Source organism: Rhinolophus sinicus, linkage group LG17 (genome assembly GCF_036562045.2).
Source record: "Rhinolophus sinicus isolate RSC01 linkage group LG17, ASM3656204v1, whole genome shotgun sequence".
NCBI lineage: Eukaryota > Metazoa > Chordata > Mammalia > Chiroptera > Rhinolophidae > Rhinolophus > Rhinolophus sinicus.
Window position 1 is genome coordinate 12,675,037 of NC_133766.1, and position 16,367 is coordinate 12,691,403.

General features: G+C 45.9%; 1 protein-coding gene across 2 annotated transcripts in view; it reads right to left on the bottom strand.

The window, feature by feature from the left end:
- Positions 1 to 1,860: 1,860 nt before the first annotated feature.
- Positions 1,861 to 16,367, bottom strand: part of COLGALT2 (collagen beta(1-O)galactosyltransferase 2) — an 87,800-nt gene continuing 73,293 nt past the window's right edge. For both annotated transcript variants that reach the window (XM_019739235.2, XM_019739073.2), the window contains exons 7-12: positions 14,925 to 15,001; positions 11,302 to 11,408; positions 10,551 to 10,683; positions 9,362 to 9,489; positions 6,224 to 6,430; positions 1,861 to 4,717 (exon numbers count right to left, since the gene is read on the bottom strand). In XM_019739235.2, the coding sequence (XP_019594794.2) occupies positions 4,441 to 4,717; positions 6,224 to 6,430; positions 9,362 to 9,489; positions 10,551 to 10,683; positions 11,302 to 11,408; positions 14,925 to 15,001 (929 nt within the window). In that variant the 3' untranslated portion in view covers positions 1,861 to 4,440. The remainder of the gene's footprint in view (positions 4,718 to 6,223; positions 6,431 to 9,361; positions 9,490 to 10,550; positions 10,684 to 11,301; positions 11,409 to 14,924; positions 15,002 to 16,367) is intronic.

A 16,367-nucleotide genomic window follows, 5' to 3' on the forward strand; every position in this document is an offset into this window, starting at 1 on the left:
GTGCTCAGAGGTGAGTCTTCATTCTTTCCACCCCTTTTAAGGGCAGCTAGGAGCATGGCTTTGGGCTGGGAGCAGCCCAACTCGTGTCACAGGAGCCACCAGACCAAAGAGCATCTCAGTATTAATGCATCTCAGCGGAAAAAAATCACAGGTCATCTCAGGTAAATTCACAGAGCAGAAGGCAGCATTCTCCTGCCCAGCAACAAATTTTCATGGCGCCATTCCACCACTTCCCTTGGAATCCCATTCAGTGTTTTAACGATCCCGTCAATAAATTGTCCCCGAAAGCGCCCCTAAACTCTTCATGCTGTAATTCAAGCCTTATCCTCTTGTTCTGTGCATTTTCTATGTCATCTGTTGTAACACAATGTGCTAAAACCCACCATCGTTATTTCTCTTTTCCAAGCAGGCAAAAAGGGACTTAGTGGCCCCATTGGCCAGACTCTGTCCACGTCTCATCTGCCCTGCATTGACTTAGGGCTGTCACCAGCCCACTCACAGGCAGGTCACCTCACATGCCCCTGCTTTCTCCTCTTGACCCCCCCCTCCTTCTGCCACATTTAATCAGAACGACCTGGGGGAGGAAGGCACTCTCTGAAATAATAAACACCAAACGAAAACATCGGTGTAATGATTAATTCCGAGGTGCCTGCTCTTACTTTTCTCTGTCCCCCATGTCACACTATTTTCTAATCAGAGGAGCAGCTTGAGTTTAATTCTTCACTTGGTCATTCATTAACTCCTTGATGAATTCATTCCTAGTCAGTCATGAAGATCCTTCTGGATCCTTTCTCACCCCTCACCCACCTGTTTCCTTGGAGCAAAAGTCTCAAAAGCACATTGTAGATGCCTCACTTTTATTTGACTGTTACTAGTGACAGGGATTGGTTCCAACAAGAAAAGATTCCCAAGTGTGTAGCTCCATGCGAATGTCTCTTGTTTTACACACCAACATTTTACTGGAAACCTCCGCATGGTCTGTCAGGAGAGTAGCCAGACCTGGGATTCCCCCAGAAACAGTGGCCTCTGCATTCATGATGAGACAGCCCAGAGAGGGAGGCCAGCCAGCCTACCTGCCATCATCATCTGGTCCCAGCCTTGTTTCTTGTCGTCAGTCCCAGCAGGTACCTGGCTCTTCAGTCCTCCCCAGTTTCTTGTCCCTGCCACAGGCCCTCTCACAGCCCCACACCTCCCAATGCCTAGAAAGCTTTCCCACACCCCATGCCAACCCCCCTCCCTCACCTCAACTCCCATTTGTGCCCCCCCCAAACCAACACGATTGTCACCTTCCAAGCAAACCTGCCTCAACAGTCCTCCTCAGCGAGCCAGGTCATCTGGGGTCCTGTGGCCCACTTTGTCCCAACCTCTGAAATAAAGCCACCCTACTTGCATGGCTGCTCCATTGGATTATGGAGCCCACAGCCGTAGGGGCCTTTCCTGGTCCTCTGAGTATCTCAGTGCCCAGTAGGGCCTGAAACAGGGCAGTGCTCAGATCTGGTTTTTGAGGGTTTGAGGGAAGCTTGATCTGAAATTCAAGGGGCCACTAAGGCCAACACAGTACCTTTTGATGAATGGATAGACTGACCTACAGCACAAAAATGCAAGCCTGGACCCTCCCCCACCACCCTCTCGGCTGGGGACTCATGTTCTGTAGCCTAGAATCCTTTTCAAATGACTCACCTCTACCCCTCAGTCACCGACAGGAAGGTAGGTGACCTCTCTCTCGTTTGCCACGGGGATCACACAGCAGTGATGCTTATCTCTGGCCTCCGACATCTTTGTTCCAGAGCAGACCTGGAAACCCCAACATTGGCCAATGAATCAGTATTGGAGGGAACCAATGAACAATCACAACATGGAGCTGATTTTTTTTTTTTTTTAATTTTTCACAAAGAGCTCTAGAAGGCAAGTAGTTTATCACTTCCTCTCCTGAAATGACACAGCATGACACACAGTGTAGGGTGCTGGGGTACAGGTCCTTTCTTATTTTCCAGAGTTCTTGCAGTGGGACGCAGGGAACCCAAAGCCAGGTCCGTGCAGCATGCCCTGCAAACGAGCTGCTCAGTCCACTCAGCAGGACCAGCTCTGCTAAAGTCAGGGTCGTGTGTCCAGAAGATTCCACCTTGGATCCCAAGATCCAGACAGGGATCCGGATGGAGCTGAACTTCTGGAGGCAGAGAGCAGGTGGCACAGCCAGAGGCAAAGCCTTTGACACTGCAAAGGTCAGATGTCTTGACTTAAGACTACAGGGGAGGCAGAAAGAGTAATGAGGTCCAGGAACTCCCAGATCGCTGACGAGACGACTTTCTAAAGAGATGCTGGGTCTGCAGTTCACAAAGTTCACAACAAAAACACTGTTTGGGATTCCAGACCTGAGCAGGAAGAAGCAATGGCCGGGCTAACAGAGCCAGAACTTTCTTCACAGTAGAACAGTCCTAATCGAAAATTCTAGAATTTAAGACCAATGTCTTTTTAAGAATGGGAATTCATAAACCCATCAAACCAGCTGATGGAGAAAAAGGAAAAGAAAAATATTCTCTATGACACAAAACCACACAAAAAACACGTCACTCCTCCTCTCCCAATACTCCAGGCACCTCCCACCCCATTTGAAAAATATATATATCATGAAAGTCACACACACTTACACACACTAAAATACACACACAATATACCCAAGGAAACCTTAGGGATCACCTCAGGGTTTTTCACAAGCTCTCCAGGTGCTCTTTCTGTTTTTCTGGAAAAAAAAGTCAAGCTCTGACAGTTATGTCTAAGCAGTAAAAATTGGAGTCAGCCGATATCCCTCTCCTCCGTCTCCTGGCTTACTCGTCAACGTAGGAGAGTATCAGCAGTAAGTCAAGAAGGAAGAATGAGACGGGTGTTCTGTGGAAGGCAAGCTGCCTTGTCCTGCAGCCCGGCGCTCACTGGGGAGCACTAAGCTGGCACATGCCGCCACCCCGCCCCCTAGGGCTCTGCTCCAAAGCAGGAAGCTCCAACATGGAGGACACCGAGGGCGGAGTGTATAGACAGGAAGCTCGGGGAGGCCATTTCTGCAGCGACATTTTTACTGCATGTGGGCATGAGAACACAAACCTGAAGCAAGCTGTCATAAGATGTCCAGGGACCACAGGTTGTGGAGTTGGAAGAGATGTAATCCAATGCTGCCTTTTACAGTAAATCACTCTATGAAGAAATCAGAGACGTGGTCTGCCCTGGATTCTGGCTCCTAAAGCCTCCTTGGTTGATGGCCTAAATCAGGTGATCAGTCCACTCTTTCTGACCAAGGTCTCTTACCTCAAATGGAGAATCATTTGTTTCCAGATGGTTAGACTCTCCCACTCAAGAGTCCGCCAGGGAAATGAGGGAGAACCAGATCCACAAACCAACGTGTCTACACTGACCGCTCCCCAGGGCGCCATGAAAGCTTGAGACATTTGTTTCTCTGCCTTCTACAGATAATTAATTCCCCCACATTTTATAAAATAAATAATTCAAACTAGAATGAAAAATCCAGGCAAGGACAGCTGCTGGCCTGACAAATGTGCTCTGCCTCTTAGCAGTGACTCACAAAACTCACACCTGCAATTCATTCCCCTGCTCGGGGGTGGAGGGGAAAGTCTGACACGCAGAAGCCCTAGGACAGAAATGAGACACCAGCCCTAACCCCTTATATATTAAATTTATCTTCATAAATAGAGCATCCTAACTCAAGTGACCACAGTCAAAAAGGCCGTATGAGTTCTTTTTTCCTCAAATTTCTACACAGATCCCCAAATAGCTACTAAATCCTACCCACGTGGCAAACTGGAACCTCTTTGTGAGAGCTTCAATTGCCATGAAAGTCCAAAGCCAAGTCTCAGGCAGACCCAGTACCCATCCCTGTTGGATCATGAGAACTACGGTGAAAACCTCACTTTGCAATAAGGCTCATGACAGAATTCCTTGAAACAAAAGCCCAATTAACTTGCTTTTAAATGATGTGATTTTTTTCCCCCCACCAACTTGTTACATACACAAGTTTTCAAGGTCACATCTATGACATGAAATCTGGACCAACAGATACGGTCCAGTTGGTGTGGCTGCCTTCCCCACCGATCTACGGACGTGACAATGCGGTGGTCACCTTTCTCTTGGACGAGTCTCTGAGCCATACTTTTCAACCTTATGGTGAGGACCAGCGTCATACAGGTAATGAACTGAAGGACTAGGTATCTCGATTAAAGTTTTCCTTAATAGTTGCCATAAAGCCTATTTTCTAGCCATCCTAGGAAATTTGGGTTTAGTTTCCTTATTCTCCTCCCCTGTCAAAAATATATTAATTTTGATCAATCACATTAGACCACTTTAGTTAGATGACCGTGACCGCAAGAAGCAACTGGAGCAAACAGATGAACAGCCCGTTAGAAAAACCAAAGGGTGGTGAACCCCATGGAGACTTCATAGTTCATCCCTCGAAGGTGCGGTGTCCAGGGAGGTTGGCGGTGGCAGGGCCTCTGTGTTCTTGGCGTTCTGATGGATGTGACCTTGTTTCTGGGACTTCCAGGAATGTGTCCTGTCCCAGTCAGTGGCCACTGTCTCATTGTCCCAGATGGTTGAGGTCTCCGTGTCACTCAGATACCCCGGCTGGCCTGTGTAATGTGTGGGGTAGATGAGCAAGGGTTCTGCAGAGAAGGCTTTCAAGTCCCTGGATTCATAATACTCCTTGTACTCAGCTCTGAAAACGAGAGATGCACAGGTACGTGAGGGGGCAGGACACGTACAGAACAGGGGACAAGAGCGAGGGGCCCTGCTTGTTCTCTCTTAAATTGTCAGGGGTTCCTTTGATTCTTTTTTAAATTGTGTCCTTTGTGGAAAACTTTATAATCATAATAAAGGATCTCTAGAAGCTTTCAGATGATCAAAACAAATACACACCAAAAAGGTCAGGCTATTTCTAATTGTATCTGGATAGACTACTTGAAAAGATGAATTTCGGGTCTTAACTCTGTTAAGAATTCAGCTCTGGTGGACTATAATAACAAATACATGTGATCCCTTTGTAGAAAATGTTCCTAGATCAGCCAATTAGACAGTTGGGTCTGGATGGCAGTGACGGGGTAAGGGAACTGGTATAGGCGGGGAGGCATGCCAACGTGGCTTTGCATTCCAGCTCCCTGTGGGTCTAAACTTGAGGTCTGTCTTGACCTCCATCCCAGGGCTCCGGTGCAGATTATATGAGGTGACTTCTGCTCGGCTCCTAGGTCAGTGAGTGCGCTGTAGGTGTTAATGTCCTTTCTGTTAAGGAGATGCTGGTTGACCTCCATGTTTCTGCCAGGACACAGAGATCTAGTCAGTCTCTGACATGTTGCATGACAGAGGGCGAGGAGCTCCATGGTTACCGAGGACAGAAGACGAAATGAGCAAGGTGGACATCAGGAACTCTCAACCACTAAAATGAAGACCCCTTCATTTTAAGTGAGATGCTCTCCCAGCAACTGAGAGAAGGAGCCGGGCTTAGAACCTGGTCTCCTGCTCCATCAATCAATTTAGGAATCACTGATTGAGCAGCTATTATGTGTCGAGTTTGGTCTAGGCTCTAAGGACACAGAGATATAAGACTGTTCCTGCCTCACGGGCTCACAGATTACGGGGAGACTGACAAGAATACCATCAATTACCATACCCTTTGATAAGTGCTGGGTCAGAGTGAACTCCTGGCTACAGACCCCTGAGCAGTGCACTGCTTCTTTCCATGGATACCCTGCTCAGAGGCCACCTCACTCTCCCTGAGCCTCTAACACACCTCTGTGACTGCAGGTATCACAATGTGTCACGACAACTGTTCTTGGTCTGGGTTCCCAATAAGATTGTGAGCCACTGCCTGGCCAACAGTACATACCATGGACTGAGAAATGAATTGACAAATTTGAGGTGCTTAGAAAGAAGACCTTCACCTTGAGGTGTATGAATTTATGGAAGTAAGATCAAAGACGAGGAGAGGACTGAGCAGATTATGTCCAGTTAAATTACACATTGGGTATTAAAGAGGGCCCCTATGCAAAACTCACCATTTCTGCCTCATCTTCCCCATTTGTAAAGAGGATAAACACACTATAGGTTGTGATTATGGAAAGATCATTTAGGAAAGCAGTGGACCTTTAGAAAATATCGAGTACGACCTAGAGGTAATGAATGAACAGGCTGTGCCCGCGGGGCTGGCAGGCAGGTCAGGGTGACTCACACGGGATGCTTATTGTACATGATCGGCAGGAACTCGTCCACTGGCAGCATCTTCCCAAAAGGATCAGCTCCAACCAGCTTTTGCGCTCCCCCCAGAGAGATGGCGTAGCCCAGCGTCCAGTAGGAATAGTCAGCTTCGACCAGATTTACCACATCGGGCACTGCTTTCTCTGGCTCTTTCACTTGCATCCTCTTCCTACCAATATAACTAAAAGGAAATGGGTGGAAGAGAAAATTTCAATTTGAATACTAGACGGCCATAAGAATGGAGCACAAACTTCTGAAAGCTGGGACCAACTGTGTCTTATATTAAATGTATCATGTCACAACGCACCTCATGTCACCCATCATGACTGTCATCTGTCATCAGTGGGGCCATTTCCCTGGTCCATTTATCAACAGCCAATCTACTCTTGCCTAGCAGACTGTGTTTAAGCCAGAAAGTTAATATGTAGAGAGATGAAAAGATCTCGCAGATCTTTTCGAAAAGGTGGCATGGGATTTCCAGCTGTGTTTACAGAGGTTGGAGGGGGACAAAAAGAGCCAGATGTGAGAATCCTGAGTTTGTCATATTCAAGTCCCCAGAGGTTTAGCCTGCCATATTTTCTGCACAGCTCTCCAGATGCTGGTGGTAAACACAGGACAGAAAAGGCTGGGGAAAGAAACAATCTGCAGTAAGAGACCCAGGAACTCAAGGGGGTTCTTCCTCAGGAGAATGAACGACAATGCCTGCATGGCTTTCTCCCCCTCACACTCACCTCGCTCTATCCATGCTTTCTCCTGAGCGCTCTGTTCTGAGAAAGGCACCCAGGCATGTCCTGTCCTCCACGAACAACTTCTGCAACACAAGATGTACCCTCGGCCATTTCCTCCTTCCCATCAGCCACTCCTGGATCTGTGATTCATTACTTTTGTCTGGAACCTGTTTGTTTCCCACTTGCCTGGAGCAAGTTGAGGAGGTGCCTGCTTCCTGCCAGCCAGGGAAAGCTGACTGCCTCTATTTTGCCCTAAAACTCTCAACATTCCAGGGATGGTTCTTGTCAAAACATCCCAGGATTTGTGGAACAAGTCTATGTTCACCTTCAGTTCTTCTGAGGACATCAAACATATATCCTCTCAGCCACTGTCTCTTCAGACTGAAGAGTCGGAATTTCTCACGTGTGCCGTCAAGGAGAAGAGAAGCTTCTGAGCACTTGAGATGTGGCTGCAGTGACTGAGAAACTGAGTCTGTCCTCAATTTATTAATTTTACTTAATGTAAATTTTAAAATTGCAGATGTGTGAAATATTTTACACATTAGTAAATGTGTAACACTTACTACACAAAATTTGTTGTTTTAAATAAAACAATTATTATTACTAAACAAAACTTACTGTTTTGGTAGGACTACAGTTTACTTCATCAGGTGAAAACTCAGCGTCAGGATTGAGAAATGTCGTAAGTGTAAAACTCACTGGATTTTGCAAAAGGTACAAGAAAGAATGTAGACTAGCCCATTAATAGTTTTTAAATATTGATTACATGTTAAAATAATAGTTGGGTGTGTTGGGTTAGATAAAGTGTATTATTAAAGTTAATTTCACCTAATTTATTTTTACCTTCTTAGTGTCATTCCTAGAACATTTTAAATGATATATGTGGCTCATGTTATATTTCTAATGGGCAGCACTGCCCTGGATGATTCCAATGGCTTATTCTAATCTTCTCATTTACTATTTCCTTTTTTCCTGGCGAAATTTAATATAGCAGCCATGCACAGCCTATCAGCTTTCACGTGTTGAGTTCAAGTAACATTTGTTTCTTATTCATTTTAGAAAGTGAGAGGTGAAAAATTTGAAACCACTATAATTCTTTAAGAGTACATAATAGATTTCAGTGGAATATTTTGACTTGAGAAGTCTGTGAAACTTAGAAAACATCTTTTTTTCCCCCTGCATCCTTCCAGCACAATCGTTTTTCTTTCTTGGATCTGTTGGTACTTTGTCCCAAGAAATACACCAACAAAACTACCACTGAGCAGAGCCGTGCGCCAGTTCTAAGCCTTGGACACCCTGAGTTGAGTCCTTAGCATGTGTCGTGTGAGGATAAAAGAGCTTCCAGGCTCCATGAGGCCTTAACCGCAGGCTGCAGAGCAGATGCAGAAAGGTTGAAGGGTGGTGACGTATGGGTGACTACAGAACAACAGTGATCTTAAGGGACAGGGCAGAATCGAATCACATGACTGCTCTCGGAGGAGAAGCCAGTCTCTTTTTACTACAGAGCCCTGATTTCTGGGTCTATTTCCCACGGCTTAGTTGAGCCCTGACTAGGTTTCTTTTGAGCTCGGCATAGTACGTATCCTGAGAGAACAAGTATTCCACCTGGGCCCATCGTCAAGTTTCCCTCCAAGGATGGGAGGAGTGGGGACAGCTTGTCTGCTGCAGCTGCTCCAAAGGAACACACTCTCATTTGATGAACTTGCCTTTGACATGCAGCTGGGGAGCGAACATAATGCTTGGAACTTTCTGCCTCATGGGAGAGTAGTAAAGTGTCATTTCAGTTTAAAAAGAAAATGAGGGAGGGAGAGAGAGGCGAGAGAGAACTCAATTTGTGAGTTTAGCAGACAGCGAGCATTAACTCAGTGTCAGCTGAGAGCCAGCACTCGCTTGGGGCGCTTGGTTTTCCTGCCCCAGCCTCTGACCCTCCACCAAGCCCAGCTGACAGTGTTCTCACTGTTTCCCTTCCCAACTGGGGAACGCTCTCCCTGCCCAACCTCCCACACCCTGAGAGGCTGGAGAGGGGACCTGCTGTCTGGGAAGCTGAGGCTCCCGTGTGAAACAGGACGCTTGCCCTTGAGTGAATGTCTCCTCATCTGTCTTCACAGCCTGTCCATGTACCACGTGGCTTCACGGTGGGGTTTCTGCTGTGCTCCTAACGAGTCCCCTGATCTGCAGGCAGACTCCAGGTCTCAAAGAATCTCACACAGTTGCTTTCTCAGCCTGCAGAATCCAGTGGCTATCCTCTCCTCACTTCTGGAGAGGAAACCAGGGAAGTGGAAGCTTGAGCTCTGTCTCCCACCAGCTGGGCAGTGGGGCTCGCTGCCCCTTGGAAAGGACTGGCTGCTTCTCGCGCTCTCTGATAAGCTCGTCTTGTCACTCACATCAGTTCCCAGTCCAGCTGGGCCTGGTCAATGTCATCCATCAGCTTCATCAGCTTCTTCTTAAACTGATGCTCAAAACGCACATCATCCTCAATAACAAGAGTCTTCTCCAGCTCTCGGTCAATTACCTGCACAGGTCAGCAGGGGGAAAACACCCTGTGAAAAGTCCCATTCCTCTTTTTCCTTAGGTAAATACGTATAAAAACATCGAGAGTAGAGTAGCACAATATGTAAGACTCATGACTGGGTTCTAAGTCCACGCCCGTCAACAGTAGAATGGCTCAATGAACTGTGGTACATTCACAGTGATAGGAATGTATGATCTATAATTAAATGCAGTTTGGAGATGAATCTCACAAACGTAACGTTGAGAGATTGTACCTCCATATATATGGTTCCAATCATATAAGAAATGTACAAAAGTTGACAAAACTATTTTTGCTGTTGTTAAAGGTCAGGATGGAGATTACCCTTGGGGACAATGACTGGAAGGAAATACAGAGGAATTGCTTCTGGGATACTGGCAATCTGTTTCCTGATCTCGGTGCTGGTTAATATGGATATGTTATTCAGTTTGTGACATTTCATTGGCCTGAATTTCATGATCTACATACTTTTATACATTATCTGTTATATTTCATTTAAACCCCGCAAAATGGGCATAGACTGATCAAAGAGCGAAGGCATTCAAAGGGCCTTCTTTAGGGACTTTCTCTTTTCTGATGAGAATAGACCCTTAATCAACAACCCCCCACTCCAGTACCACCCCATCAATGTCTAACCTGTGCGATATGGGTTCAAGGCCTGGCATTGTCACTTCTTGCCTGGATAACATATTTATTTCCTCTGGGTAAGATGGGCCCATTCCTCTCGACCCACCTCCCATGGCTTCTGTGCAACTTCCTGTGTGAAATCACTTAATAAATGACATGCTAGACACATACAAGGCATTCCTACTAAGGATAAGATAGGAGTGTGGCCCCCAGGACATGAGTATCTTCCCCTGTCATTATCCCAAGTGGCACCAAGGTTACACATCCTTAGTTGTTGCCGGTCTTCAGTCAGAGGAAGACACGAGGCAACAGCAACTTCCAAGCACACTTCCAGAACAGTTACGGGTTCACCTGCAAAGTCCCAGTTTCCTTCCTCCTTATTCCAAAACTGCATATTTAAACAAAGCATTTTTTACCTCCTTCCAGACAGAGTAGTGGCTAAGAAAGCACCCGATTTCACCCCGGGTGAGAGGCCGGGAGGAGTAGGGATCTCGGTATCCAGGCAGCATTTCAATATTCAGGGCCTTCAGCTGGCTTGTGTTGAGTGCCCTGCATGACAGAGAACATGTCTGAAAATGAACAAGTTGAGATGTCCCCATCACAGAAGCCAGAAAGAGAGCTCTGCAGATTCCCAGAGCCTTTATGCACATGGAGAAAAACATCACAGGTTTCCTGTAATTCCTTAGGAATTCCTCAGCGTTTATGTGTCCCGGTAGCATTATCAGGAAGACTGATGAACCCAGGCCGACTGTGGCAAGCATCTCATGCAACAGGCGACACAGACCATTATGCATTTTTCTATGTATTTTCTTCAGGTCGCCCAAGTTTGGACAATGTGCTCTAAATCAGGCTCTGAATGCATTCCTTCCAATACAGCACCCCAACCATTGCAAGAATGCCCAGAGACGGGAACATCGTTTCCGGCGTGAGCCTTCAGTGTCATGAAGACCAGAGATGGCTGGATGGTGAGTGGATTTCAGGCCTGCTCAACACGGTGAAATTTACATCTATCTCCACTTCTCCCAAAGCAGGTTGCACATGGCTGTTATCAAAATGGGTTTGTATTCTAATGACTGTGGATTTCTCCCACCTAGCACTACTCTGTCAGAGAGGGCTCTTCACCACTCCAACCACACGGGCAAGGGTTCGAGAAAAAACCCCACTCACTTTCCATCCACGGCCTCCACGATCTTAACCTCAATCTCCTGCTCGTAAAGGGTGCGTAACATCCGGTCTCGCCTGTCCTTTCTGCGTTTGAGGTTTATCATGAAAATCTAACGTGGGAAGAAAAGGCGAAGAGAAACACAGATCACCCAGGTCTTACGTTAGGCTGCTTGATAATTGAAGTACATGTAGGGGCCAGAGTTCTAACAGCTTTGTTAGAATAAGGAGTGGTAACCATAGAGAAAACTGCAGTGAAGATTTGTTTATATTTCATATCAGGTCCAATGACGTGAATCCAAACACAATTACTTTCAAAACTCAGCCATCTGCAATGACTTCACCCTCTCTTTGTTTCTCTGATGCTCGTTGATGAATGTATTCGCCTTGCTCTTGAGACAGAAAGGTTGGAAGAGTTACTCTTCAGGAGACCGAGGATGAATTAAACCCAAAGCATAAGCACTGAGGGGTAAGAGGCAGTCTGACAAGTGGTTAAATTTATCGGCAGACCCGAGTTTCCATCCCGATGGTTATTTACTAGTGTTCTGTTTGCCTTGGACCAGATCCTATGCCTTAGTTTCCACTGTAGATAAATTTCAAGTCATTCAAAGAAAAAGAAAAAGCTAGTCTGCACACATTCATTTTATTTCCAAAGGTTCCAAACTGAACTATCAAAGCCTCAATTTTAGTAGCTTTTTTTTCAACTCCCCTAGAGGCCAAGGAATTTTTCTGAAAGAAGTAACGGGCTCCGCCCTAGGGGCAGCCCTTTGAGGAGAGGGAAGGGAGAAATGGAAAGGCCTCATTTCCACATCCTGTGTGTCTGTAGGAAACGCTATAGCGAGGACCCCTACTGGGCCATGAAGTCCCAAACAAGGTGCGTTCAGATTTCCTCCCATGAGGGCTGGGTCCACCAGGAGTAGCGCACATTTGCCCGTACATTCCTGTTGGTTACACCAAACACATACATATCATGAGGCCATGACAAGGACTTAGAGGTAATGACGCTGTCCTGACTATTCCCAGATTTAAGGAGCCACAGAAATACCTAAAGCCCTACAAATGCTATTACAGGTCAATTAGTATTTTAATAAGGTCTTTTTGCTACAAGCAGTAATAAACTCACTTTGAATATTAAACTATTCCTCCAAAAGAGGGAAACTTCAGCTGCTAGAAACCGGGACACATAGCATGGGAAAGGAGAAATCTACAGGGGTAAGTCAGATGATGTCAGTTTTATCCCGACTAACCATCTGGGTGACCTTTAGGAAGACATGTAATGATTCAAGGCCCAGACCCTTGTTTATAAAAAGACGGAGTTGAACAAACGCCTGTCAAGTGCAGTACAGATTAAAACTTCTATGATATGTGGTTTATGATAAAGTTTGCTTTATACTATGTCCAGAATAAAGAAGAAACTATGTCTTGTAACCATCCTGGAGTTCAGACTGTACTGCGTTAAGCTTTGGTTCACAGGATCATTCTAAATGTGATCTCAATAAGCTATATGTTTTACCAGGACCAAAAGCTACCTTAACTAAAATGTTACAAAATATTCTCACTTTCATCTATTTATGAAGCTCTGGACAAAGACACTGATGCGGGAGTAAGATGTCCTCTATGAAGAAATCATCCACCTGGTTTAGGGCAAAGTGGGTTAGGTGCACTATGGTTGCATTACCTCCATCATTTACCTAACTGGGTAAATTTTTTGAAAAAACATAATTTTTGTGGTGAGTCTATCTGCCTTGTTCCTTGGGATTTTATAACTTAATGGGTAGTGTTCTTTTATATTTCATTTTCTTCCTGTTTAGCCTCACACTGCAATGAGCATGTTCCATCCCCCAATTTTACAGACAGGGGCAGGGCACTGCTCGTGTGTACACAGGGAGCTACCTGGGGTCACTCCAGGAGAGCAAACAGAAAACATTAACAGAAATACAGCAAAAAATAAAAAAAGTCCCCTCACACCAGAGACCTCCAGCCTGGGATGACTTTAGTAAATAACAATCCTGTCCCAGTTCCTGCAAGGACAAGTGCAATAAAAACTGTAGCCACGAAGGGAAAACACAGATGGCTCGCTCACATTTTGTGAACGGTAAACAGAGAAAGAGCCACACAGCGCAATGCAGCCCAGACTCCACCACCAAGGTCACAGAGTACTGGGAGGGTTGGAAAGGCCCCTGAAAACCTTTTTTCCACCCTCCTCTCTCTGTTCCAGACAGAGAGATGAATGCCCCAGGCTCAGGAAAGTAACCACTGAGTCTGTGTCACTTCCTAGAGTTGGCACTTTTTCAGAAGTCTTGTAGGAATGGCCCCATCCTCACAGCCACATCCAAATGGGAGACCACAGCTAGTAGATCCTGGTTTTGTCCCATTTTATTGGCTTCAGTTTGGTCCTCCTGGGAATGTGTTTGTAGAAGGAAAAATGAATATATGTTCTCTTGGGTTCTTTTCCCTACACAACTCAGCTGCCGAGAGCGGAGGGCAAGGGAAGCTACAGCAGTACACGTTAGCCCGTGCGCTGCAGCCCTGATCATTTTTCAAAAACTGTTTATACTTCAGTCCAATTCCTCTCCCCCACACATAAAATCATCTCGTCTCATTCTGCCCTTTGTGGACATAGCTTCATAGCTGCTCACACTTTTCTACTTAACAGTCATGAAACACTCCTTCCCATTCCGGAAGTCCAGCTCCAAGTCAATTTTACAGACCAGCTCCCAATTCGCAGTTCCAGCAGCTCTTGAAGATGGCTGTACTTTGGCGATGGGCATTATATGGTACAGGGTGATAAACAAGGCATTTTCTTTCAACAAAGCACTAACAGTGAGCACAGAGCACCAAGCATGGCCTGTAACATGTCCAGAATCCACGAAAAAGTCTGTCTCGGTTTACGGGTTCCTGAGGCACTGTCGCAGCCTCTGGCCCACCAAGCCCCTCAGTACTGACCAGCAGCTACAGGACAGGAGGCAGCATGAGGGATTCAGGGACTTGGAGACACAGTTCTGGCCTTGCCACCTGTCAGATATGTTGTTCATGTTACCAAGAGCGGCATCTCCTTAGAGTTCTGCCTCATTCTTTATGCAACCGAAACTCAATAATAAATATGGTCCTCAGAGAGCTGTTATGAAGTTCTTGCCTGCTGAAAAGCAGCATTTTGAAACAGATTTCTTTCTTTCTCTTTTTCTTTGTCCTTTCAATGCTGCCCTCCAACCTTTTTCCATAGGAGAACGTAAAGCACAGAGTGTTCCAGAACAGTTGCCACCCATTCAGAATAAAGTTAAAATCCTCTGATACCTAAAAGATATATCCTCCTTACCTTATTCTTGAATCTGGGTAAAAAGGTTGATAAAATTTGGCAATATTTTAGAAACAATATGAAATTGACTTTCACTACCAAATAGTAACTTCTCTCTGACACAATAATTAATTCACTTTTACCATGATACTCCTTTTTTTAAGATACGTGAGGTGCAGCAAACATGAGTAGTTTTCCCCAAGATCCTCATGCCTTTTCACCAGTCGTGCTGGCTCGTGGACATACCCAGGCTCGCATTCCAAAATAACCGTGCAAACAGGCGGCACACATGCACACGCGTGAACGTGTACACACACACAGACACCTCTCCTACCTCATCAAATCCCATCTTGTCTGGATATTTAGGGACCACTGAGACAAACTGCGAGGGTTCCATTGGAGGACGGTCAACTGGAAGACACAAGAAACAGGCAGAGTGCTTTGTTAGCGAGAGTCAGCACCGAATTCCGTCCACACGCCTGATCCCTGGGAACACAACCTCGGTGTTGAGGGCAGGAAGGCTGCCCGGCACCTCTCCAGGACTGAGAGGCTCCATGAGAACCCTGACGGTCAGGGTGCTGGTTTCAACGGCACTCATTTACATGCAGATGGTAGTATTTGCTCCAGTTCCCATAAGACTTAATCGTAAGAGCATTTGGGAAGTAGTTTAGGGCCATGGTTAAGGGCCAGGGCTTTGCAGTCAGAGAACCTGGGTCCAGATTTGGGGCTGTGGAGGTCTGGCCCAGTTAGGTGACCTCTCTCAGCCTGTTTCTTCCTGTGCAGAGTCGGGATGATGAAAGTGTACCTTCTAGGATGTTATACAATTTAAATGATACCTGCATACAAAGCACTTACCACAGTAAATTAGCATAGTTAATTGCTCAGTAACTCTTAGCTGCCACTGAAGGTGGCCGGTGATGAAAGAGCTCAGAAACAGGCTAGTTGTTTTCTGAACAATGCTTTTTTCTATATGGTTACAATGGTCAAAGTCTAGGACTATTTTTGTCCCATCCAGGCAGGGTTAGCTACAGGTGCACAAAAGGGCCTTCATTTGAACACAAGATCAGCTCAGAGGGCCAGCCCATGTCCCGAAACTTGGTACAGGGCTACCAAGGAAGTTTCCAGATGTGAGGGACATCATATCTGAAGTAGTAAAATTTTATTTATTTGATACCCAACAAAAGCTTTCTTCACAAACTATGTATTTTGAAAGGTTGGTAGTAGCAATGTTGATTTAAACAACCCAGAGCAGGTCTTGAAGACGTCTTGTATTGTACAAATTCAAAGTACTCAGATGGCTTTTCTTAAAGAGATAATCCAAAGAAAACCTAAAATGAAAGTTAGTAACTGTATTGCTTGAAGAGCGATGGGTAATTGCCATTACTAGCGTTCACCAATATCCATTCTCATCTATTCCAGATACCTGGAGGAATACAGTTCTTCGCCCTTGAAGTGAATCCTAGCTGCGTGAATTGCTGCCGCTCCACTCAGAAAACCCTCCTCCTACCCCACCCCAGCCCCATCACGGTGATCATAGTAGCATCGGACAGACAATTAAGTTCGCGAACTTTCCACCATACGCTTACATGGTGGAAAGTTCGCAAACCTTAATTGTCCGACCTTTTCGTACGTGCATATTGAGAAGCTACAAACTGGAAGCAACCCAAAATAATGTGCCAGCATATGGAGGGCGCTGCCCAGGAAAGACACCAGGACCACTGCCAACTTTGCGTAACCACAAATAAGCCATCGTTGTATGAAGCCTAGGAGATTTGGG